Source organism: Tribolium castaneum, chromosome 1 (genome assembly GCF_031307605.1).
Source record: "Tribolium castaneum strain GA2 chromosome 1, icTriCast1.1, whole genome shotgun sequence".
NCBI lineage: Eukaryota > Metazoa > Arthropoda > Insecta > Coleoptera > Tenebrionidae > Tribolium > Tribolium castaneum.
The window spans coordinates 32,353,489-32,380,256 of record NC_087394.1 but is presented as its reverse complement, the minus strand read 5'-3'; the positions used below and the strand labels follow the sequence as shown (position 1 = coordinate 32,380,256).

Sequence of the window (26,768 nt, the reverse complement as noted above, 5' to 3'; positions counted from 1 at the left end):
TACAAGTATTTATTTATTTATTTTGGATGATGATGATTAGATGATTTTTTTATTAATTCGTTAACTGTTCTTGATAAATAATTAGTATTTGAAACAAGAAGAATGTTTTATTGTTATTCAAAATTATTTTATCATAAGAGGATGAGCCATAATTTAATGTTTGCACGGAGCAATTTATTATTTAATTTCTTATCATTTGTTATGAAATACAGGATCACACAAATAGGGCCTTAACCGTTCTATAAGTTCTCTAAAGTTAAATGTTAATTTTATAAAGTTTTTAATTATTGCAGATCATTTAAACTTAAATAATTGCAAAGTGATTAGTCATGAGAAAACGAAAATTTATTATAAATCTTGATATGAACAGTCTTTTTATTTTTTTAACCGCGAATATTTGCAAGGGTTAGTCAAGCGGCATAGGAGAAACGGTTTATTAAATCATACTATCAACATGCGGGGCCACGTGCGTTATCTATGCAGATTTCTGTAAATTTGGGGTACGTGGCACGGTCGTTAATAGAAACTACTTATGCCATCTTTTGGTAGTGTGATTTCAAATTAAATCGACGAATTTATCCAAAAATCCAAAATATTAAGCAACCTTTGGCGCGCAATGTCACACTACATTCAACGGTGTCAAAAAGTTTTTTCAATTTTAAATGTTTCAATTTCCAATTTGAATTATTCTGCTACGTGTTGTGTTCGTGGTTTTCTCTTTTTATTCTTATTTGAATTCGTTTGTTGGTGTTATCTACTCCTAAAGTAATCTCAAAAACATTTAAGTTTTGAACTTTCGAAGGCTAAAATTTGGTAAGTCGGGATTCTTTTGCCACCAAAAATACTATGTAATACATATCTCCAGCTCTGGTATGGACCTATTGTACACTTAAAAGGCAACCTACAACGTTTATTAAACAACTTCTAGCTGGCTGGAACACATGATTCTGGAAACAGTGCATCTCTTTACTTGTGAAAGTTATCCAGAAACAAATCGACTTGGGCACCAAAAATAACTTCGAGAATTTAAACCAAATTTCATTTTTTGAGTGGACATCTATGATGGACACCGTTTAAGACTTCTACCTTGCACATAGTGTCTTTTATTTAATACACGCGTTCATTCATTCATTTGTACAAAAGCCACAAAAACGTATCTTGAACTCCCTCCATTTTTACCGTTAAGTTTCAAGACTGGTGAATCCACGAAAGTGGAGTCCTTACATTAAAATCAGAAAAACCTCTTACTCATAATAAGTTCATATAAGTAAATTTGTTGTAAAGTCATTTACGTGAGTCTACAACCAACACGAAAACATACAAGAAATGTTTGCACATACTATTCAAAGCAACTACTTTTCTGTGAAAATTGAATTGGGCACATGTCTAAAACTCCAATGGTACCTTATTAGAGTCCGTATTTACTTACTTAGTGCTTTAATTTTTTTCTAAATTTCAAAATAATGTTAAATAACCGGTTTTGAGGGTGAGGAAGTTGCCAAATTAAAATGTGGAAGCCAAACACGACATTTATTTCTTATAATTGATGTTTTCATAATTTGTGTAACGTTAATTCATTAATAAATTATTTTCATTCATTGTATTTATTTTTTCTTTATATTTATAATACTAACAAAATTTTGCAATTAAACACATTTAACCGATTTTCAATAAAATCGGTTATGTGTGTTTAAATTGTAAAAAAATAAAAAAATTAAATTAATTGTATAAATAAACATTTAATATTCTATGATATTTGCCTAGAAACACGTCCAATGTCCCACGATTGAAATTAATTTATTCAAATTGGAATAATCACAAAATGTCTAAAGCTGACATTATTGAAATACACAATTCAGCAAACAATGGTAAAGCAGAAACCCACAGAGACTTATGGAATAAACTGGTAAAAGAAACGGACGATTTGAAACGCGAGGTGGAAGAATATAAGCGTTCTAAAACCCCAGTTCTGGATCCTCCCCCACGTACAAAATTAGTAGCCCCTGCTACTAATAAACACTATTTTCCAGATCCTGTTATTGATTATTTAAACGAGACCATTTTCCCGGTCCTCAACTGCGGCTTAATAAAAATGCTTGAAAAAGTGAAGGAGCAAGAAAGCGAAATTTTTACAGTAAAACGCACCACATTCACATCGTTCAATAACTTTATTTTTAGGAAGGTGACACTTATCTCAACAGTCTTAACTTTATCGCAGAGTATCTCTGGAACATGAATCCTAGACATCCACAAAGAAAAGAAAATTGGACACCTATTACTAACATTTTTGGAAATAATAAATAGCTAATTATTACTACACTGACGAAAGTTTTACATTCTTGTAAAGACTAATTTTCGGCAATTCTTGCATGTTTGGTTGGAAAGTGACAGTGGGTGTCTCACCCTCTTCCGCAACCCTGTATTTCCCCGTCTTCGTTTTGTGATAAATAATCTCCAACTTCAAATCATGTACATCCTCCCCTTTAGCTTTGTTTTCTCGCATCAACACGTCTTTCATCAAAGGAGGAAACTCCATAGTCCTTTGTAAAATCTTAATGTCGCGCTTTGCTTCAACCTTGCTGGTATATTTATGCTCCTCATCCTTTGGTATTAACTGATAATCCGCTTTGTAACTGGTGGACTCGATTGTTATAGGTTTAGGATAGGTTATGCCCCTAAACGTTTTCTCAACCAGGACTCGAACTTTACGTTGGTCCTTAAAACAAGGATTAGTGCTACGTGGCTGAAAGCATCACCCTTACATCCATCGTTTGCACTTCAGGACAAGCCAAAGGCTCGACCTTCAAGATTTTGAAAAAACTTGTCTCAGGATATCTCTCAAACGTGCTCCTTATAACTAATCGGCCCATACCGAAGTTTTTCAAGTTTCCGATAATTTCCCACAAGGTTTTGCCCTTGTAACTGGTGGTTCTGCCTATGTATTTGTACGGCATTTTATTTTTTCTTTAAACTTTGTGAAAATATTTTTTTAGGTTAGGAAAGTGCAAAAGTGAGGTTAGGGTAAGTAAGTTCAAACTTCTTTATTCTAATAAAGACAAACTGCTTCTAAATGAAATAAAACGATAAATAATTTGATAAAAATCACAATATTAAGTTTTCTTAAAAAAGCTCATCAGTGTTGGTTGTTTTCCGCTGACTGGTTTCTTGTTCTTCCCTTTTGTTGCTGGCTTCTCAAGTTCTGCCTTATTGTTCTTCTTTTCTGACAAAACCTTGGGCTTTTGTTGAGATTCCTGCTTTGGTACTTCTTTCTCATCTTCAGAGGCACTTTCGTAAATATATTCAACATTTGTAACTGAAGAAATTATGAAAATACTTATTTTATTTGAACAACTTGGAAAAACAAAGACTAGTTTACCTATAAAGCCTTCTTCATCAACGTAAGTCTTATCAACAGCCTTCCTCTTTTTATTTTTTGGGGCTGGTGTTGGTTTCGCAACTGGAATCTCAACAGGTTCTTCATCAGATTTCTCAATAATATCTTCTTCACGGTCTTCATCTTCGAAAATGTCTAAAATTGAAGAGACAATAATATACAAAAAACTATATTGTAATTTATTTATTACCACTACCGCTATCTGAATCGCAGATTTGCTGTATCCTTTTCCTCTTTTTATTGGGAAGATCACTTTTACTGCTCTTCTTCCTTTTCTTAGTACTTTGCTTTTGAACCTTCTGTGCAACTGGTTTTATCTCTTCAATATCTACATCCATTTCTTCAATCTTTTGACTGTCTTCATCAATAGATTTGCTAGTAGTAACCTTAGTTTCTTCAACCTCGTTCTTCTTTTCTTCACTTTTAGGTTTAACGTCTTCTTTCTCTGACTTGGGTGGAGCTTTTGCAAAAAAACTTGCAATCCCTCCATTCTGTTTAGGTTTGACGGAAGTGATTTTACTTTGTTTTTGTGATGATTGTGGTTCTTTGACACTTTCTTTCGCAGTTGCTTGAGTCACTGGTTTTGGCTGGGAGTCAACCTTTTTAAAGAATGAACCTTTTTCCTTGACAGTAGTTGGAGGCAGAGGTGGCAAAGTTTTCTCCTTAACATTTCGTTTCACACAGTTTTTACTAGTCAAACAACCAGCACTGAAACGCGTTATTTAGCCACAAACCAGGATATGAATAAAACTCACAAATTGTCATAAGAGGAGTCTGTTAAGGCTATCATGTTGTAATCAATTTGTCTCGCCTTCTGAACACTGTAAACAACTTCTGATGAAATATTCTCGAACAAATCCTTCTTCTCTTGTAAATCTTCATCCCTGACGAGGTAAATCACTGAACCCTGCTTGTCTTTCAAAGCACCACAAAGTAAATAAGTGCAGTGTAGTTCCCCCAGTTTTAATTTCGGGGAATCTTCAATAAACTGATTCAAGTGTCTGGTGGCTTCACTCAGTGATATTTTTAGCTCATTTGCAACTAAAGCAGTAGTCACCTGAAGGTTACGAGCACTTTAAAAGGCAAACCCTCAAGCTGTGGAATACTCACAATCTTTTCTTCATCGTGAACCAACTCGATTATCCGTTTCTGATTAGAATTTTCTGTAGAACCCATTTTATTTTATGCAAGTGTGCAAGACAAGTAACTCTATTATCTATCTATTATCTATTACAACAATAATATTAAAATCGCGCCATAATGCTAACAGCAAAAACCTAACCAAAAACACGTAGTCTGGACGCGAGAATCGCCAGATTGTAGACCATACGCCCACGAGAATTCTACAAGGATCGAAAATCTTTAGTTCTTTATACTAGAACCAAAGCTACAACTCACAAATTAAACAAATTGAAAATAATTTTCTAACTATTGTCTAAACAATAATTTAAGAGTTTATGAAATTGTTGTATTTATTTAAACAATAAACAATTGGACTTGGCTCCAGATACAATTCTGACAAGAAAAAATGCGGAAATCAAATGCAGTTAAGTTTTAATTTGTAATCGAAACACATTAGAATGGCCAGGAGATGTTCTACAAATGTGATATGCAAGTCAGCGTAACAGCTTATTGATGTTTTTATAATGATTTACGATTATTTTGATAATTTTCCTGGTGTGAACTTGGCTGTAGAAAACGAGAATGGTGGGGAAATGGTGCAGCAATTGTCTGGTCGACTGTAATTTTCATGGTGCCAGCACGTTGTCTTTACCGACATTCTGACAAGAGAGTTGTCAGTGGCACCAACGTTTAACTTTTTTCAAATACAAAATGGTTGAATTGTGTATTGTTTATAAGTATTGCTGTATTGAAAAAAACGCAAAACAATGACGTTTTTTATTGTTTTTAGCCTACAAATATGGTGAACAAGTCGTAAGGGCATACTCTACAAGTTTACAAGACAATCTACAAGAAAACCACCATTGAAAAAATTACCAGGTTAGCAAAATTTTACTCGGAATCGGTTTACACAGCTCCAGTGCTACACCAAGACGGATTTTAATTGAAGCTGCATACAGCCCCACATTACGTTTGACCAAGTTATTACAGTTGGTTGCAATAAAAACCGAAAATGTCTTAGCAAGATTTATTAATTTGAATACGTCTTGTTTTCTGAACTGGTAAGTTAGAACCAATTAGAACTACCAACTAATCACAGTTTGACAAATTTTATGCGAGGCTCAAATTTTCTGAGCCAGTAGTTTTCATTAAAAACTTCAATTCTTGCTTTAAGAAATGGTCTTATGAAACCTGATTTTAATATACAGCGTGCTCAAAAACTGGCGCACCAACTCAATGGTGTGTGGTAGAGAAGTGGTTACATATAAAGGTAAAAATAGTAAAAAAATTCTTTGTATTAAAGTTATTGATAAATAACTAATTTTAGGTAAATGATATGTGTCAACGTTGTCTAACAGTCTTGATCGCAATAGAATTTGAGCAACAATAAAAATAAATTATTTTTGAAACGGTTTCCTAGGAAATAATTCCCAGTGTTGGCACATCTACACATTGTGATTTTTTGGATGAATTTTAATTTTATTAAATTAAAAAAACTGCTAAAATCTGATAGTAAATTTTAAAATAATTATTCATCGTTTTGGGACGGAACGATTACCTGTTGTGAAACATAAAAACATAAAAAAATAATGAAAACTAAAGAAGCTAACACAATAAGTTTGTAGCTTCAGATTTTTTAAAATGTAACATTAGGATTTTTTTCAATATTTTTTCCGTAATCTGCACTTGCTTCTCAATAACGTACCACTAAGTTGGTGCGCCAGTTTTTGAGCACCCTGTATAGTACTATCTTGCGTTCCTATATTCTATTTCAGTTTATAATTGCCATTTCAGTTTATTATAGAATTTTTCAACAACGCATTTGGAGTTTCTGGTGGGTTTTCTTGTTTTCTTGGCTCAAAACTTGTCGTTGGGATTTAGCTTAACACAGAGTTTTTGTCTTATACAGAAACTTTCAATTTGTACTTTATTTCACTCTAGAACATTCTACTATGAACTGAAATGGGATATAACACACATTTTGGTTTTAATTATTATTTATTATAATTATTAATTATTTTATGCTGATAGCTGCAAAAGTTTAAATTGGATTTTGGACCGGAGAGAAGTTAAAAAATATAACGATTGTCTCGCGTTTTTGTGATCTTTATTCATATTTTCGTTTAAGCTAATTCCGAATTTAATTTATTTAAATTCTTGTATATTTGGTTGCCTATACATTCCGGCATAAAATTGACAGATTGAAGAAATAAAAAATTCGTACAAAACGGTTGTTTTAATAATAAAATCATTTATACAATGACATTGTATATTTTTTTCAGGAAAATTACAAGTTTTATAAATTTTTTATTATTTTTGAGTGTTTTATTTACAATTTTTAAATAATTTTCATTTACAGTTTACTGTAATTTCATATTTTACAGAGCACTGTATAGATGACACAATAGAATTTATAGTTTCCTGTAAATTTGTACTTTGACAGTCAACTGTTAGATGGCACTGGCAGTGACATCTAGGCGCCAATTATCGAAACAAAAATACCAAAACTGTGGATTACAGTAACCTATATATTTTTGAGTACCATTTTATAAACAATTTTGGATTAATTTAAAACCAAAATTTGCACTAAGATCATAGAAAGACAAGAAGGTGTTTATATTTTTACCTCTGAGTATTCGTGTGGTCCGTAAAATTTTGCATTTTTTCACAGTTTGGACTTTCAACCAACTAAGATGGAAGTTTAATTATAATAATTTGGGAATTAAATAAATTAATTAAGGGTTTTTAGTTAGTTAAAGACGTTTCTGTAATCTTAATACACATTTTGATTTTATTTTTAATTTAATAATATTTATGTTGTTTAAACTCTCGTATAGTTGGTTGTCTATGCAACCTATTAAAATTGGCAAATTTTGTAAAAATTAAATTTGTATCAAGATCATAGGAACGCAATAAGGTTTTTAATTTTAAAGATTCTTTTGCGTTCCGATGATCCTAATACTTTCTTTAATTTTTTTTTTTAGGTTGGAATTGTATCCTGATTTTGGTTATAATTGAAGAGTGTACGCTTATCGCATTTTATGGTACTGAAAGGATAAAATCCGACTTTGAATTCATGTTGGACCCATTTGCTGGTCACGTTCTTTGTTGCTGACTGGAATTTTCACATGGGCTTCGATTGTCATACAGAGTATGAATTTGTTGAAGACCCAGAATGAATATTTGGTACTGGATAATAACTTGTTTTGGCATAATTTTTTTTTGTTTTTTTTTTTTGGAAAATTTACTTACAACACACAAATTGAAATAAAAGAATTACAGATTGGACCAAAAAATTTTGTTAATAATTTTAAAGTAGGCATGTTAATTTCTATCATTCCAGTTCAGTGGTTCTCAAAATTTGGGATCTTGACATTTTTGGGAAAACTATGCATTTTTAGAAAATGTCTTTTTTATTTAAATTAATAACTAGTTACATTATTGTTAACCGTTATAAACGCACATAAAGAAACTAACACCAAAGTGACAAAATAAAAGAATTTAAAAAACTATTAATAAATAAATTGGCAAAACTCTGAAATTTTGACACGTTTGTTTAAATACTTTTTACTCCAAAACCAAGGTCTATGCAAAAATCGAGACAAAAATTTTATAACGTACAGAAATTGTTTAGAAATAATGTACCTTTCAAATAAAAAAATTCAGATGTCTTAATATTATTTTATAAAAATAATAAAGTTACAAAAGTGACACCAAATCTTTGGTTTTGACAGCAAATTATTGTACAGTAATTCATTAAGGAGTTAAAAGAAACATTACAATATGTAATTTTCAAACTTTGGCGCCCTCTAACTTTTAAACGCTGCGACTTTCTACAAAGGTAACTTGGATTTTGTCGCTTTATTTTGACATTTTGTCCCACCTTTACGTAACATCCTGTAGTCAATTTAAATTTCCCGCTTATTTTTTGCCACAAACAAATTATTCAACATCTTATTGCGTTGTCGCTCCAACAGGTGCTACAATTTCGATAAAAGGCGACAAACTTTGTACCGCCTGACGAATTTACGACCGCAATAAGCCGTAAAAGTGACATTTTACGCCTGCAATTAGTCCGGGACTTCCCCGCCTCAATGTTTCCAACAATTATGAAATTTTTATGCAAAATTTAAACCAACTAAATTTCAGTTCTGGATGTACAGTAAAAGTGGTGAGATCCGTCGAGACGAGGCCTGCCTTGACTACAGCGGTCAAGAGGTGATTCTGTACCCGTGTCACGGCAGCAAGGGCAACCAATTTTGGGATTACAACGCCAACAGCAAACTTTTAAGGCATGGAAGTAGCGATAAATGTTTGGCCATAAACGAAGCGAAAAATAAACTACTAATGGAGCCCTGCGACGAAGAGGCCACAAGGCAACACTGGTCGTTGGAGAACTACGACGCCAGCAAATTGTGATTGTTTTAGTTTATGTGTGTGTGGCAAAAAGACGAGTAAAGTAAGTGTACAAAAGTTTTGTATAAATGATCGGTTTTGCAGTTTTATAACGAATTGTAGATTCTAGCAACGACTGTGTCTATCAATATCTACATATCCAATTGTTTTAGCGCTCAATTGTTACATTCCTTTACTTAAGACTGTAAATAACTGGTTACATATCCAACAAATATCATTTAAGCAAGCGGCCTGTGTATATAATAACAATTGAAAAGTACTTAATTTCATGGCAAATTATTTTCGAAAACGATCATGTGATAATTAGTCCTTTAATTATGTAAATAATTATATTATTTGCTCAATTTCGTTCCCTTTTACGTCAATTACTCTTCAAAGGGCCATAAAGCAGCGTTATGTAAATAACTCGCAGTATTTTATCCTGATTTTATTATTACATAATCATAATGTACTTAATATAGTGTACTAGACATGTAAATGTAGGCCAGTGTATGTATTTTTATAACGTGCCTTATTTGTGTATATAAAACGTTAATAACATTATGTTGAAATCACCCCACATCAATTATGTCTGCGACAGTACTCTGCTGGAGCGAGATAAACTTATACCGCTGTCGTAGAACAGAGCGAGACACAAAATGTGTATTACTGGTTGCCGGTAAGTTGGCGTTTATTTTATTAAATTTATTCTAGTATAACCGGAAGAGTAATTACTGAATTTTTAACGTTGGAAAAATTATATTGAAATCAACATCCCCCTTTTTTTAAGAAAATACTCAGTTAAGCGAGATCAACTTATAGGTGTGTTGAAAGCTAAGGTGTGACACTGGTGTACTACTGGTTGCCTATAATTCTATGTTTCGTGACGATGTAATGTAATGTCATCAACTGTCAATTGTTTTTAAAAATTTAATTTAAATCAATTTAATTTAAAATAAAGCTAGCCCCAATAATATTTTTCATTAAAAAATTAAAATTCGGTCCTGTACATCATCGACACACGATTAACTGTGATTTTCAGATTGGTAGTATGACAAATTTTGGTGCGAAAATTAGTTGTAGCGTATTTTAATTATGTTTTATTAGCTATAAACTTGTCCAAAATAGCTTAAAAGGTGACAAATATGTTTGACTACAAATTGACGAATTAATTTTCACACAACTGGTAAGTTTTATCTAAATACACAATAACCGGCCCTCGTATACGATTTTAAACCACCCTCGTATACAATGATTTCGTGTTGGCGCGCTTAATTTCCACTAAATACGTCACGAAAGTGACCAGGTTATTGATTTTCTCGAACCCCAAATACGGGGGCAGTTTTAAAAATGCTTGAAATATTAACTTTGTGGTGAAAAAGTGTCTTGCAGGACAATTTTTCGAGTCTCAACACCCAGTGTGGCCACGCGTTAGAGGGCTGTTTGAAATAAATATAATTTTCGATTTTTAAAATGCATTTAATTTAATGGCGGGAACAATAATTTTTGGGGCGCCCTCATATAATGTGTTTTCAAAGTTGGTAGACTTGGTTTCCACTAAAACGTCACAAACGTCACGCGATCGATTTTCTGCTACGGGGGCGTTCTAAAAGTTATTTAAATTCTGGCTTTGGGGTAAATAAATGGTTTGCAGGACATTTTTTATATTCTCAACCCCTTTGTTACACGCAGTGTGTCCACGTGTTAAAGGGCTGCTTGAAAAAAATGTAATTTTCTATTTTTAAAATGAATAAATTTAGTGTGCGGGCGATGAAATTTTTGAGGCGCCCTCGTAAACGGTGCAAATTTGTCCGAACACGTGTACTTTTTTTGACAAGTACGTCAACTGTTGCGTGAGAGCGGCAGTTTTCGGGCGGCGGCCGGAGCGGTCGGACGTGTGTCTGTGCGTGCGTCTTGTTCGTTAAATTATTAAATAAATTATTAAACCGCGACCGCGACGCGAATTAATTAAAGTGGTGCTGTGCTGTGCTGTGTTGTGCTGCGAAATTTTAAGGATATTTTGTACAAAGGACCGTTTAACCGCAAGTACACTTTTATTAAATTGGGGCGCGAATTAAACTTTAATTTCGAAGCGAGACAATCTAGCGGCCGGTTTAATTCATTTGTTAAATGTTAATTTTGAACGTAAATCAAATTTATTCAAGTATTCGAAATAATTTAATTGCCGTCAAGCCTCGGTTAATTTATTTTCGTTTTCAATTCAGTTCGAAGCGCGAATCCGTTTAAGTTTAAATTTAAACAAATTCAAATGAAAATTAACGTTGAACTTGAATGCACTTTCACGGCCGGTTTAATTTATTTATTAAATTTTAATTTTGAATTTAAATCAAATTTATTCAAGTACTCGAAATAATTTAATTGCAATCAGGGGCCGGTTTATAGCAAGCGCCGGTTAATTTGTTTTCGTTTTCAATTCAATTCGAGGCGCGAATCCGTGTATTTTTAAATTTAAACAAATTCAAATGAAAACGAACTTTAATTTTGAAACGAGACAAATTAAGCTTGAATTTGAATGCACTTTTACGGCCGGTTTAATTTATTTATTAAATTTTAATTTGAATTTAAATCAAATTTATTCAAGTACTCGAAATAATTTAATTGCAGTCAAGGGCCGGTAATTTATTTTCGTTTTCAATTCAGTTCGAAGCGCGAATCCGTTTAAGTTTAAATTTAAACAAATTCAAATGAAAATTAACGTTGAACTTGAATGCACTTTCACGGCCGGTTTAATTTATTTATTAAATTTTAATTTGAATTTAAATCAAATTTATTCAAGTACTTGAAATAATTTGATTGTAATTACGGACCGGTTTACAGCAAGCGATTTAAATTTAATTCAGAATTATTTTAATTCGTTTCGTTTCACGTTTTACGATTCAGTTGACTGCGTAATTAAAGGCCGGCTTACAGCAAACGATTTAAATTTTAATTCCGAATTAAAGAATAATTTATTTTCGTTTTCATTTCAATTCGACGCGCGAATCCGTGTATTTTTAAATTTAAACAAATTCAAATGAAAATTAACGTTGAACTTGAATGCACTTTCACGGCCGGTTTAATTTATTTGTTAAATTTAATTTTGAATTTAAATCAAATTTATTCAAGTACTTGAAATAATTTAATTACAGTCAAGCGCCGGTTAATTTATTTTCGTTTTCAATTCAGTTCGAAGCCCGAATCCGTTTAAGTTTAAGTTTAAACAAATTCAAATGAAAATTAACGTTGAACTTGAATGCACTTTCACGGCCGGTTTAATTTATTTATTAAATTTTAATTTGAATTTAAATCAAATTTATTCAAGTACTCGAAATAATTTGATTGTAATTACGACCGGTTTACAGCAAGCGATTTAAATTTTAATTCCGAATTAAAGAATAATTTGTTTTCGTTTTCAATTCAATTCGGGACGCGAATCCGTGTATTTTTAAATTTAAACAAATTCAAATGAAAATTAACCTTGAACTTGAATGCACTTTTACGGCCGGTTTAATTTATTTATTAAATTTAATTTTGAATTTAAATCAAATTTATTCAAGTACTTGAAATAATTTAATTACAGTCAAGCGCCGGTTAATTTATTTTCGTTTTCAATTCAGTTCGAAGCCCGAATCCGTTTAAATTTAAATTTAAACAAATTCAAATGAAAATTAACGTTGAACTTGAATGCACTTTCACGGCCGGTTTAATTTATTTATTAAATTTTAATTTGAATTTAAATCAAATTTATTCAAGTACTTGAAATAATTTGATTGTAATTACGGACCGGTTTACAGCAAGCGATTTAAATTTAATTCAGAATTATTTTAATTCGTTTCGTTTCACGTTTTACGATTCAGTTGACTGCGTAATTAAAGGCCGGCTTACAGCAAACGATTTAAATTTTAATTCCGAATTAAAGAATAATTTATTTTCGTTTTCAATTCAATTCGAGGCGCGAATCCGTGTATTTTTAAATTTAAACAAATTCAAATGAAAACGAACTTTAATTTTGAAACGAGACAAATTAACCTTGAACTTGAATGCACTTTTACGGCCGGTTTAATTTATTTATTAAATTTAATTTTGAATTTAAATCAAATTTATTCAAGTACTCGAAATAATTTAATTGCAGTCAAGGGCCGGTAATTTATTTTCGTTTTCAATTCAGTTCGAAGCGCGAATCCGTTTAAGTTTAAATTTAAACAAATTCAAATGAAAATTAACCTTGAACTTGAATGCGCTTTCACGGCCGGTTTAATTTATTTATTAAATTTTAATTTTGAATTTAAATCAAATTTATTCAAGTACTCGAAATAATTTAATTGCAATCAGGGGCCGGTTTATAGCAAGCGCCGGTTAATTTGTTTTCGTTTTCAATTCAATTCGAGGCGCGAATCCGTGTATTTTTAAATTTAAACAAATTCAAATGAAAATGAACTTTAATTTTGAAACGAGACAAATTAAGCTTGAATTTGAATGCACTTTTACGGCCGGTTTAATTTATTTATTAAATTTTAATTTGAATTTAAATCAAATTTATTCAAGTACTCGAAATAATTTAATTGCAATCCGGGGCCGGTTTACAGCAAGCGGTTTAAATTTTAATTCCGAATTAAAGAATAATTTGTTTTCGTTTTCAATTCAATTCGGGACGCGAATCCGTGTATTTTTAAATTTAAACAAATTCAAATGAAGATTAACCTTGAACTTGAATGCGCTTTCACGGCCGGTTTAATTTATTTTTTAAATTTTAACTTTGAATTTAAATCAAATTTATTCAAGTACTTGAAATAATTTGATTGTAATTACGACCGGTTTACAGCAAGCGATTTAAATTTAATTCAGAATTATTTTAATTCGTTTCGTTTCACGTTTTACGATTCAGTTGACTGCGTAATTAAAGGCCGGCTTACAGCAAACGATTTAAATTTTAATTCCGAATTAAAGAATAATTTATTTTCGTTTTCAATTCAATTCGAAGCGCGAATCCATTTAAGTTTAAATTTAAACAAATTCAAATGAAAATTAACCTTGAACTTGAATACATTGCTGGTTTAATTGATTTATTAAATTTTAATTTTGAATTTAAATCAAATTTATTCAAGTACTTGAAATAATTTAATTGCAATCCGGGGCCGGTTTACAGCAAGCGATTTAAATTTAATTCCGAATTAAAGAATAATTTATTGTCATTTTCAATTTAATTCGAAGCGCGAATCCGTGTATTTTTAAATTTAAACAAATTCAAATGAAAACGAACTTTAATTTTGAAACGAGACAAATTAACCTTGAACTTGAATGCACTTTTACAGCCGGTTTAATTTATTTATTAAATTTTAATTTGAATTTAATCAAATTTATTCAAGTAATCGAAATAATTTAATTGCAATCCGGGGCCGGTTTACAGCAAGCGATTTAAAGTTTAATTCCGAATTAAAGAATAATTTGTTTTCGTTTTAATTTCAATTCAAAGTGCGAATCAGTTTAAGTTTAAATTTAAACAAACTCAAATGAAAACGAATTATTTTACTTCAGAATTAGAATTTGTTCTTTCGGTCCACTTTTGTAAAAAATCATTACGATGTAAATGACTAATTTGTTAGCATGACAACTTGTATAATACATAAAAGCTAATGCCAAGAGTACGCTTTTTGCACCTCAATATTTTTTATGAAAGTGAACCGAAAGTAATTAATTCGTTTTAATCTTTTTGGCTTGGCTGCTGCTGTTGTTTCTATAGCATCATTGGCTTGACACTAATTTAATAAATTTTCACCCTCATTTTGAGACATTCTGTAGCAATAAATTATTTTAAAAAGACTCTGATGCTATTTAAACATCAGTATCATCTTAATAGAGGTGTGCTTAACGATTAAAATTTATTTACTGCAATTATTTCGTCTTTTATTTTTAAATTTAACATTCATATCGTCCCACAATTTGGTACAAATACGTATTGATAAGCACATCTCTAATAAAAAAGGGAAGTATGTACGTAATTCGGAAATAGGTTTCAAGTTTACGTGTTCTGATGTAACTTTTTTCACCACTACCGAAAGTAGCCAACAAAATTCACAATTTTTTGCGCGTCTTTTCTTTTTCTTCTTCGTAATATTATTGCTTCAAATGGGAATAGATGTAACCGCTGATGCTGACTGACTGCAGTCAATTCAATTTGTTTCCAATTCATTGAAGAAAAAGCTATGAATGCAATTTTACTTATGAGATATTTTCCTCACTCCAGGTAATTTTTTGCTTGCGTCATCATCGCCTACTGGGCCAACCGGGGATTTTGAATTAATTCACATTATGGCATCGAAAACAAATGGTCTCGTGGCATGGTGCTGAACCATTGGGAAAAGGAAACTATCTGATGGTTATAATAGAAGACGTAAGTGAACGTCGCTCCAACTCATGGCATGTTGGGGGAAAAGTGGAGGAAATAATAAAAAAAAATTGGATTCGATGGAATTGACTGATCTAATTATGATTTCTTAAAAGTGGGTTAGTATGATTCTCTTGAATAAGTGGGCACTGATTATTTTCCTATGACTAAATTTTATCAAAATTGATAAAAAAAAAAAATAGCAAACCCCTAGATTTGTTAATGTATCAATGGTGTACTAAGCTCGTAGTAAAATCGAATAAAGACTCGATCTCATTAATTTGAGTGTGTTAGTCGTGCTGATGCTCCTCGATAGACACATACCTATAAACGGTATTAGCTGTCGTGCAAATACATATCTTAGATATGTAGAGGAGATGCTGCGAGCATAAAATAGTACACTAAATACAGGCATTTTCTAGGATGGCTTTGCATTCATTAAAAAAATCAAAAATATACACAAACTATAAAAAAAATAAAAAATAAATAAAAAATAAACAAAATAAAAAATAAAAAAATAAAAAATAAAAAAATAAAAAAAATAAAAAATAAAAAAAATAAATAAAAAAAATGGTCGTAAAAGGAAATTAATCATTGCCTGTTTATTTAAGAGAATTGCTTAGGTAGCCCAAGAATCATAATTAGATCAGTCAATTTCATCGCGTCCGCCTCTGCTTTTCTCCCATTTGCCATGAGTTTGAGTGGCGTTCCCGTCTTTTATTATAATCATCACACTGTTTCCTTTTCCTGGTGGTGTCTGCACTGTGCCACGAGACCATTTCTTTTCGATGGTACAGTGTGGGTCAATTTAAAATCACCAACTGGCCCATTTAGCCGATTATGGCACCAGCAAGAATTATTTGGACTGAGAATAAAATATTTTATGGGTAATGCGCGTTTATAGTTTTTTCTCTTTGCTTTTTTTTTAACGGTGTCACATTATCACAGTCAGCAATTGCTTTCTCATTTATTTCCACTTTAAGCGATTTTTTGTCAATGTTTTTTTGTTAATTTAATGAATTTGGTGGCTGATTTCGGTAGCGGATTTTATTTAATGTAAAGCTCGAGTCTTGTTATAAGTACATACTTTCCTTTATCAGGTAGGTAAATTTAAATTCATTCAAACTTTTTTTTATAATATAATAAAGGTCGGTTTACATTAACCCAATTGCAGTCAAACTGCTGATCACGTGATCAAATTGATTGGCGAATTAACTTTTAATTCAGTCTTTTTTAAACCGACTTTTAGTATATTATTTTTTTATTAACCGAGGTTTTGGGTTTGTAATTTTGGGTACAGAAAATATTTTTGTTTTATTTTGTAACATTAATCTTCAAATAGTGTCAATCCCTGCAAGAGCAGCTTTTACAATTCTCGTATAAATTTCGGTTAAGTCTGTTAATCATGGTATCGTGTAATATGAATAATTGTTACAGTTTTTTTTTCACAAATAAATAAATTTATCCGACGATTGTACATGCAGCTCTTATTATTTTTATTTATATTAATCATAAATAATTTCTTCGTTTCTTAGAAATTTTTATCACATGTGTTACTTCCACCTTCAAGGGTTGCCCAACACGAATGCAAAGATTGCATTAAACAGTGAGTAAATCTAAAGTTGCTGAAGTAAAATTAATAATCGTCTTAGGTCGTTCATTGCAATTTCCACTTGGAGTTATGAATTTTGAGAGCTCAAAAGCTGGTGCCTGTGTTGTAAGTTTTAAACTTACTTTTTATGCATTTATTATATGTTTATTTATTAGGAATTGCTTTACAAACTGTTGCGGCCTGCGGGATTCGGAGGATTTCAAAGGCGTTCTTCGTCTGGTTCTTCAGAAATTATTTTTTAACTGACAATAATTATCATTAAACGTTGTTATATTTGTGTGATTGATTATGTTTTTTTTAATAAACGCTAAGGAAATGTGTCTTTTATTGGGGGGCAAATACAAGTTCAATAAATTATAGGCATTTTTGAGCTAAAAAAAATAAATAGAAGAAAAAGGTAAGTGGAAAAATAATGTACAATTACAGTGTTTAAAAAAATCGCGCTAAATCAAATTATTTTAAATCGGTTTTTCCGCGCTAAACTAGATTTAAAAGGTTTGTGAATACGTGTTGTCAATCATTATGAAATTAAAAATCGTACTAAACCGGTAATTTAAAAAATGGCGCGGACACGTGCACTTAAACGGTAAATAAATTTAAAAAATGGCGCGGACAGGTGCTAATTGGTAAATAAATTTAAAAAAAATGGCGCGGACACGTGCTAATTGGTAAATAAATTTAAAAAAAAAATGGCGCGGACATGTGCACTTGAACGGTAAATAAATTAAAAAAAATCGTGCGGACACGTGCACTAAATCGGTATATAAAAAAAATGGCGCGGACACGTGCTAATAGGTAAATAAATTTAAAAAAAAATGGCGCGGACATGTGCACTTGAACGGTAAATAAATTAAAAAAAATCGCGCGGACACGTGCACTAAATCGGTAAATAAAAAAAATGGCGCGGACACGTGCTAATAGGTAAATAAATTTAAAAAAAAATGGCGCGGACATGTGCACTTGAACGGTAAATAAATTAAAAAAAATCGTGCGGACACGTGCACTAAATCGGTATATAAAAAAATGGCGCGGACACGTGCACTTAAACGGTAAATAAATTAAAAAAATCGCGCGGACACGTGCACTTAATCGGTAAATAAAAAAAAATGGCGCGGACACGTGCACTAAATCGGTAAATAAATTTAAAAAATCGCGCGGACACGTGCACTAAATCGGTAAATAAAAAAAATGGCGCGGACAGGTGCTAATTGGTAAATAAATTTAAAAAAAATGGCGCGGACATGTGCACTTGAACGGTAAATAAATTAAAAAAAATCGTGCGGACACGTGCACTAAATCGGTATATAAAAAAAATGGCGCGGACACGTGCTAATAGGTAAATAAATTTAAAAAAAAATGGCGCGGACATGTGCACTTGAACGGTAAATAAATTAAAAAAAATCGCGCGGACACGTGCACTAAATCGGTAAATAAAAAAAATGGCGCGGACACGTGCTAATAGGTAAATAAATTTAAAAAAAAATGGCGCGGACATGTGCACTTGAACGGTAAATAAATTAAAAAAAATCGCGCGGACACGTGCACTAAATCGGTAAATAAAAAAAATGGCGCGGACATGTGCACTTGAACGGTAAATAAATTAAAAAAAATCGTGCGGACACGTGCACTAAATCGGTATATAAAAAAAATGGCGCGGACACGTGCTAATAGGTAAATAAATTTAAAAAAAAATGGCGCGGACATGTGCACTTGAACGGTAAATAAATTAAAAAAAATCGCGCGGACACGTGCACTAAATCGGTAAATAAAAAAAATGGCGCGGACACGTGCTAATAGGTAAATAAATTTAAAAAAAAATGGCGCGGACATGTGCACTTGAACGGTAAATAAATTAAAAAAAATCGCGCGGACACGTGCACTAAATCGGTAAATAAAAAAAATGGCGCGGACACGTGCTAATAGGTAAATAAATTTAAAAAAAAATGGCGCGGACATGTGCACTTGAACGGTAAATAAATTAAAAAAAATCGTGCGGACACGTGCACTAAATCGGTATATAAAAAAAATGGCGCGGACACGTGCTAATAGGTAAATAAATTTAAAAAAAAATGGCGCGGACATGTGCACTTGAACGGTAAATAAATTAAAAAAAATCGCGCGGACACGTGCACTAAATCGGTAAATAAAAAAAATGGCGCGGACATGTGCACTTGAACGGTAAATAAATTAAAAAAAATCGTGCGGACACGTGCACTAAATCGGTAAATAAAAAAAATGGCGCGGACATGTGCACTTGAACGGTAAATAAATTAAAAAAAATCGTGCGGACACGTGCACTAAATCGGTATATAAAAAAAATGGCGCGGACACGTGCTAATAGGTAAATAAATTTAAAAAAAAATGGCGCGGACATGTGCACTTGAACGGTAAATAAATTAAAAAAAATCGCGCGGACACGTGCACTAAATCGGTAAATAAAAAAAATGGCGCGGACACGTGCTAATAGGTAAATAAATTTAAAAAAAAATGGCGCGGACATGTGCACTTGAACGGTAAATAAATTAAAAAAAATCGTGCGGACACGTGCACTAAATCGGTATATAAAAAAAATGGCGCGGACACGTGCTAATAGGTAAATAAATTTAAAAAAAAATGGCGCGGACATGTGCACTTGAACGGTAAATAAATTAAAAAAAATCGCGCGGACACGTGCACTAAATCGGTAAATAAAAAAAATGGCGCGGACACGTGCTAATAGGTAAATAAATTTAAAAAAAAATGGCGCGGACATGTGCACTTGAACGGTAAATAAATTAAAAAAAATCGTGCGGACACGTGCACTAAATCGGTATATAAAAAAATGGCGCGGACACGTGCACTTAAACGGTAAATAAATTAAAAAAATCGCGCGGACACGTGCACTTAATCGGTAAATAAAAAAAAATGGCGCGGACACGTGCACTTAATCGGTAAATAAATTAAAAAAATCGCGCGGACACGTGCACTAAATCGGTAAATAAATTTAAAAAATCGCGCGGACACGTGCACTAAATCGGTAAATAAAAAAAATGGCGCGGACACGTGCTAATTGGTAAATAAATTTAAAAAAAATGGCGCGGACACGTGCTAATTGGTAAATAAATTTAAAAAAAAAATGGCGCGGACATGTGCACTTGAACGGTAAATAAATTAAAAAAAATCGTGCGGACACGTGCACTAAATCGGTATATAAAAAAAATGGCGCGGACACGTGCTAATAGGTAAATAAATTTAAAAAAAAATGGCGCGGACATGTGCACTTGAACGGTAAATAAATTAAAAAAAATCGCGCGGACACGTGCACTAAATCGGTAAATAAAAAAAATGGCGCGGACACGTGCTAATAGGTAAATAAATTTAAAAAAAAATGGCGCGGACATGTGCACTTGAACGGTAAATAAATTAAAAAAAATCGCGCGGACACGTGCACTAAATCGGTAAATAAAAAAAATCGTGCGGACACGTGCACTAAATCGGTATATAAAAAAAATGGCGCGGACACGTGCTAATAGGTAAATAAATTTAAAAAAAAATGGCGCGGACATGTGCACTTAAACGGTAAATAAATTAAAAAAATCGCGCGGACACGTGCACTTAATCGGTAAATAAAAAAAAATGGCGCGGACACGTGCACTTAATCGGTAAATAAATTAAAAAAATCGCGCGGACACGTGCACTAAATCGGTAAATAAATTTAAAAAATCGCGCGGACACGTGCACTAAATCGGTAAATAAAAAAAATGGCGCGGACACGTGCTAATTGGTAAATAAATTTAAAAAAAAATGGCGCGGACATGTGCACTTGAACGGTAAATAAATTTAAAAAAAATCGTGCGGACACGTGCACTAAATCGGTATATAAAAAAATGGCGCGGACACGTGCACTTAAACGGTAAATAAATTAAAAAAATCGCGCGGACACGTGCACTTAATCGGTAAATAAAAAAAAATGGCGCGGACACGTGCACTTAATCGGTAAATAAATTAAAAAAATCGCGCGGACACGTGCACTAAATCGGTAAATAAAAAAAATGGCGCGGACACGTGCTAATTGGTAAATAAATTTAAAAAAAAATGGCGCGGACATGTGCACTTGAACGGTAAATAAATTTAAAAAAAATCGTGCGGACACGTGCACTAAATCGGTATATAAAAAAATGGCGCGGACACGTGCACTTAAACGGTAAATAAATTAAAAAAATCGCGCGGACACGTGCACTTAATCGGTAAATAAAAAAAAATGGCGCGGACACGTGCACTTAATCGGTAAATAAATTAAAAAAATCGCGCGGACACGTGCACTTAATCGGTAAATAAAAAAAAATGGCGCGGACACGTGCACTTAATCGGTAAATAAATTAAAAAAATCGCGCGGACACGTGCACTAAATCGGTAAATAAATTTAAAAAATCGCGCGGACACGTGCACTAAATCGGTAAATAAAAAAAATGGCGCGGACACGTGCTAATTGGTAAATAAATTTAAAAAAAAATGGCGCGGACATGTGCACTTGAACGGTAAATAAATTTAAAAAAAATCGTGCGGACACGTGCACTAAATCGGTATATAAAAAAATGGCGCGGACACGTGCACTTAAACGGTAAATAAATTAAAAAAATCGCGCGGACACGTGCACTTAATCGGTAAATAAAAAAAAATGGCGCGGACACGTGCACTTAATCGGTAAATAAATTAAAAAAATCGCGCGGACACGTGCACTTAATCGGTAAATAAAAAAAAATGGCGCGGACACGTGCACTTAATCGGTAAATAAATTAAAAAAATCGCGCGGACACGTGCACTAAATCGGTAAATAAATTTAAAAAATCGCGCGGACACGTGCACTAAATCGGTAAATAAAAAAAATGGCGCAGACACGTGCTAATTGGTAAATAAATTTAAAAAAAAATGGCGCGGACATGTGCACTTGAACGGTAAATAAATTAAAAAAAATCGTGCGGACACGTGCACTAAATCGGTATATAAAAAAAAATGGCGCGGACACGTGCACTTAAACGGTAAATAAATTAAAAAAATCGCGCGGACACGTGCACTTAATCGGTAAATAAAAAAAAATGGCGCGGACACGTGCACTTAATCGGTAAATAAATTAAAAAAATCGCGCGGACACGTGCACTAAATCGGTAAATAAAAAAAATGGCGCGGACACGTGCTAATTGGTAAATAAATTTTAAAAAAATGGCGCGGACATGTGCACTTGAACGGTAAATAAATTAAAAAAAATCGTGCGGACACGTGCACTAAATCGGTATATAAAAAAAATGGCGCGGACACGTGCACTTAAACGGTAAATAAATTAAAAAATCGCGCGGACACGTGCACTTAATCGGTAAATAAAAAAAAATGGCGCGGACACGTGCACTTAATCGGTAAATAAATTAAAAAAATCGCGCGGACACGTGCACTAAATCGGTAAATAAATTTAAAAAATCGCGCGGACACGTGCACTAAATCGGTAAATAAAAAAAATGGCGCGGACACGTGCTAATTGGTAAATAAATTTAAAAAAAATGGCGCGGACACGTGCTAATTGGTAAATAAATTAAAAAAAATGGCGCGGACACGTGCACTTAATCGGTAAATAAATTAAAAAAATCGCGCGGACACGTGCACTTAATCGGTAAATAAAAAAAATGGCGTGGACACGTGTTACTCGGTAAATAAATTTTAAAAAAATGCCGCGGACACGTGCTGCGGACACGTGCTAATTGGTAAATAAATTTTAAAAAAATGGCGCGGACACGTGCACTTAATCGGTAAATGAAAAAAAATGGCGCGACACGTGCTAATTGGTAAATAAATTTAAAAAATCGCGCGGACACGTGCACTAAATCGGTAAATAAAAAAAATGGCGTGGACACGTGTTACTCGGTAAATAAATTTTAAAAAAATGCCGCGGACACGTGCACTTAATCGGTAAATAAATTTAAAAAATGGCGCGGACACGTGCACTTAAACGGTAAATAAATTTAAAAAATCGCGCGGACACGTGCACTTAAACGGTAAATAAATTTAAAAAATGGCGCGGACACGTGCACTTAAACGGTAAATAAATTTAAAAAATGGCGCGGACACGTGCACTTAATCGGTAAATAAATTAAAAAAATCGCGCGGACACGTGCACTTAATCGGTAAATAAAAAAAAATGGCGCGGACACGTGCACTTAATCGGTAAATAAATTTAAAAAATCGCGCGGACACGTGCACTTAATCGGTAAATAAAAAAAATGGCGTGGACACGTGTTACTCGGTAAATAAATTTTAAAAAAATGCCGCGGACACGTGCTGCGGACACGTGCTAATTGGTAAATAAATTTTAAAAAAATGGCGCGGACACGTGCTGCGGACACGTGCTAATTGGTAAATAAATTTAAAAAAAATGGCGCGGACACGTGCTAATCGGTAAATAAATTTTAAAAAAATGGCGCGGACACGTGCTGCGGACACGTGCTAATTGGTAAATAAATTTTAAAAAAATGGCGCGGACACGTGCACTTAATCGGTAAATAAATTTAAAAAATCGCGCGGACACGTGCACTTAATCGGTATACAAAAAAAAATGGCGCGGACACGTGCACTTAAACGGTAAATAAATTAAAAAAATCGCGCGGACACGTGCACTTAATCGGTAAATAAATTTAAAAAATCGCGCGGACACGTGCACTTAATCGGTAAATAAATTTAAAAAATCGCGCGGACACGTGCACTTAATCGGTAAATAAAAAAAATGGCGCGGACTAAAAAAAAATGGCGCGGACACGTGCACTTAATCGGTAAATAAATTTAAAAAATCGCGCGGACACGTGCACTTAATCGGTAAATAAATTTAAAAAATCGCGCGGACACGTGCACTAAATCGGTAAATAAAAAAAATCGTGCGGACACGTGCACTAAATCGGTATATAAAAAAAATGGCGCGGACACGTGCTAATAGGTAAATAAATTTAAAAAAAAATGGCGCGGACATGTGCACTTAAACGGTAAATAAATTAAAAAAATCGCGCGGACACGTGCACTTAATCGGTAAATAAAAAAAAATGGCGCGGACACGTGCACTTAATCGGTAAATAAATTAAAAAAATCGCGCGGACACGTGCACTAAATCGGTAAATAAATTTAAAAAATCGCGCGGACACGTGCACTAAATCGGTAAATAAAAAAAATGGCGCGGACACGTGCTAATTGGTAAATAAATTTAAAAAAAAATGGCGCGGACATGTGCACTTGAACGGTAAATAAATTTAAAAAAAATCGTGCGGACACGTGCACTAAATCGGTATATAAAAAAATGGCGCGGACACGTGCACTTAAACGGTAAATAAATTAAAAAAATCGCGCGGACACGTGCACTTAATCGGTAAATAAAAAAAAATGGCGCGGACACGTGCACTTAATCGGTAAATAAATTAAAAAAATCGCGCGGACACGTGCACTAAATCGGTAAATAAAAAAAATGGCGCGGACACGTGCTAATTGGTAAATAAATTTAAAAAAAAATGGCGCGGACATGTGCACTTGAACGGTAAATAAATTTAAAAAAAATCGTGCGGACACGTGCACTAAATCGGTATATAAAAAAATGGCGCGGACACGTGCACTTAAACGGTAAATAAATTAAAAAAATCGCGCGGACACGTGCACTTAATCGGTAAATAAAAAAAAATGGCGCGGACACGTGCACTTAATCGGTAAATAAATTAAAAAAATCGCGCGGACACGTGCACTTAATCGGTAAATAAAAAAAAATGGCGCGGACACGTGCACTTAATCGGTAAATAAATTAAAAAAATCGCGCGGACACGTGCACTAAATCGGTAAATAAATTTAAAAAATCGCGCGGACACGTGCACTAAATCGGTAAATAAAAAAAATGGCGCGGACACGTGCTAATTGGTAAATAAATTTAAAAAAAAATGGCGCGGACATGTGCACTTGAACGGTAAATAAATTTAAAAAAAATCGTGCGGACACGTGCACTAAATCGGTATATAAAAAAATGGCGCGGACACGTGCACTTAAACGGTAAATAAATTAAAAAAATCGCGCGGACACGTGCACTTAATCGGTAAATAAAAAAAAATGGCGCGGACACGTGCACTTAATCGGTAAATAAATTAAAAAAATCGCGCGGACACGTGCACTTAATCGGTAAATAAAAAAAAATGGCGCGGACACGTGCACTTAATCGGTAAATAAATTAAAAAAATCGCGCGGACACGTGCACTAAATCGGTAAATAAATTTAAAAAATCGCGCGGACACGTGCACTAAATCGGTAAATAAAAAAAATGGCGCAGACACGTGCTAATTGGTAAATAAATTTAAAAAAAAATGGCGCGGACATGTGCACTTGAACGGTAAATAAATTAAAAAAAATCGTGCGGACACGTGCACTAAATCGGTATATAAAAAAAAATGGCGCGGACACGTGCACTTAAACGGTAAATAAATTAAAAAAATCGCGCGGACACGTGCACTTAATCGGTAAATAAAAAAAAATGGCGCGGACACGTGCACTTAATCGGTAAATAAATTAAAAAAATCGCGCGGACACGTGCACTAAATCGGTAAATAAAAAAAATGGCGCGGACACGTGCTAATTGGTAAATAAATTTTAAAAAAATGGCGCGGACATGTGCACTTGAACGGTAAATAAATTAAAAAAAATCGTGCGGACACGTGCACTAAATCGGTATATAAAAAAAATGGCGCGGACACGTGCACTTAAACGGTAAATAAATTAAAAAATCGCGCGGACACGTGCACTTAATCGGTAAATAAAAAAAAATGGCGCGGACACGTGCACTTAATCGGTAAATAAATTAAAAAAATCGCGCGGACACGTGCACTAAATCGGTAAATAAATTTAAAAAATCGCGCGGACACGTGCACTAAATCGGTAAATAAAAAAAATGGCGCGGACACGTGCTAATTGGTAAATAAATTTAAAAAAAATGGCGCGGACACGTGCTAATTGGTAAATAAATTAAAAAAAATGGCGCGGACACGTGCACTTAATCGGTAAATAAATTAAAAAAATCGCGCGGACACGTGCACTTAATCGGTAAATAAAAAAAATGGCGTGGACACGTGTTACTCGGTAAATAAATTTTAAAAAAATGCCGCGGACACGTGCTGCGGACACGTGCTAATTGGTAAATAAATTTTAAAAAAATGGCGCGGACACGTGCACTTAATCGGTAAATGAAAAAAAATGGCGCGGACACGTGCTAATTGGTAAATAAATTTAAAAAATCGCGCGGACACGTGCACTAAATCGGTAAATAAAAAAAATGGCGTGGACACGTGTTACTCGGTAAATAAATTTTAAAAAAATGCCGCGGACACGTGCACTTAATCGGTAAATAAATTTAAAAAATGGCGCGGACACGTGCACTTAAACGGTAAATAAATTTAAAAAATCGCGCGGACACGTGCACTTAAACGGTAAATAAATTTAAAAAATGGCGCGGACACGTGCACTTAAACGGTAAATAAATTTAAAAAATGGCGCGGACACGTGCACTTAATCGGTAAATAAATTAAAAAAATCGCGCGGACACGTGCACTTAATCGGTAAATAAAAAAAAATGGCGCGGACACGTGCACTTAATCGGTAAATAAATTTAAAAAATCGCGCGGACACGTGCACTTAATCGGTAAATAAAAAAAATGGCGTGGACACGTGTTACTCGGTAAATAAATTTTAAAAAAATGCCGCGGACACGTGCTGCGGACACGTGCTAATTGGTAAATAAATTTTAAAAAAATGGCGCGGACACGTGCTGCGGACACGTGCTAATTGGTAAATAAATTTAAAAAAAATGGCGCGGACACGTG

At 33.4% G+C, this 26,768-nt stretch overlaps 3 protein-coding genes across 7 annotated transcripts; 1 reads left to right on the top strand and 2 right to left on the bottom strand.

The window, feature by feature from the left end:
- Positions 1 to 1,760: 1,760 nt before the first annotated feature.
- Positions 1,761 to 26,016, top strand: LOC103313124 (putative polypeptide N-acetylgalactosaminyltransferase 9). 4 transcript variants are annotated; one of them, XR_010333282.1, is made up of 9 exons: positions 1,761 to 1,985; positions 2,031 to 2,134; positions 2,179 to 3,021; positions 5,307 to 5,577; positions 7,501 to 7,702; positions 8,666 to 10,957; positions 16,832 to 16,902; positions 16,949 to 17,013; positions 17,064 to 26,016. XR_010333282.1 is itself a non-coding variant. In XM_064355291.1 (4 exons), the coding sequence occupies exons 3-4, from the start codon at positions 7,670 to 7,672 to the stop codon at positions 8,933 to 8,935; spliced, it is 303 nt and encodes a 100-aa protein (XP_064211361.1). In that variant the 5' UTR covers positions 2,908 to 3,021; positions 5,307 to 5,577; positions 7,501 to 7,669; the 3' UTR covers positions 8,936 to 9,486. The 4 variants fall into 4 exon arrangements, 2 of the variants coding, with proteins under 2 accessions (XP_064211361.1, XP_064211367.1); XR_010333281.1 differs by lacking the exon at positions 7,501 to 7,702 and having other exon boundaries at positions 8,666 to 10,953; XM_064355291.1 differs by lacking the exons at positions 1,761 to 1,985; positions 2,031 to 2,134; positions 16,832 to 16,902; positions 16,949 to 17,013; positions 17,064 to 26,016 and having other exon boundaries at positions 2,908 to 3,021; positions 8,666 to 9,486.
- Positions 2,150 to 2,954, bottom strand: mRpS34 (mitochondrial ribosomal protein S34). Its single transcript, XM_963402.5, has 2 exons — positions 2,763 to 2,954; positions 2,150 to 2,716 (listed from the first exon to the last, which is right to left on the bottom strand). Exons 1-2 carry the CDS (start codon positions 2,952 to 2,954, stop codon positions 2,315 to 2,317), a joined length of 594 nt encoding a protein of 197 aa, XP_968495.2. The 3' UTR covers positions 2,150 to 2,314.
- Positions 3,027 to 4,697, bottom strand: PolD3 (DNA polymerase delta subunit 3). Of its 2 annotated transcripts, none has more exons than XM_008195552.3 (5): positions 4,505 to 4,697; positions 4,150 to 4,451; positions 3,591 to 4,102; positions 3,377 to 3,529; positions 3,027 to 3,313 (listed from the first exon to the last, which is right to left on the bottom strand). In XM_008195552.3, exons 1-5 carry the CDS (start codon positions 4,568 to 4,570, stop codon positions 3,111 to 3,113), a joined length of 1,236 nt encoding a protein of 411 aa, XP_008193774.2. In that variant the 5' UTR covers positions 4,571 to 4,697; the 3' UTR covers positions 3,027 to 3,110. The 2 variants fall into 2 exon arrangements, with proteins under 2 accessions (XP_008193774.2, XP_968411.2); XM_963318.4 differs by having other exon boundaries at positions 3,585 to 4,102; positions 4,505 to 4,695.
- Positions 26,017 to 26,768: the final 752 nt, after the last annotated feature.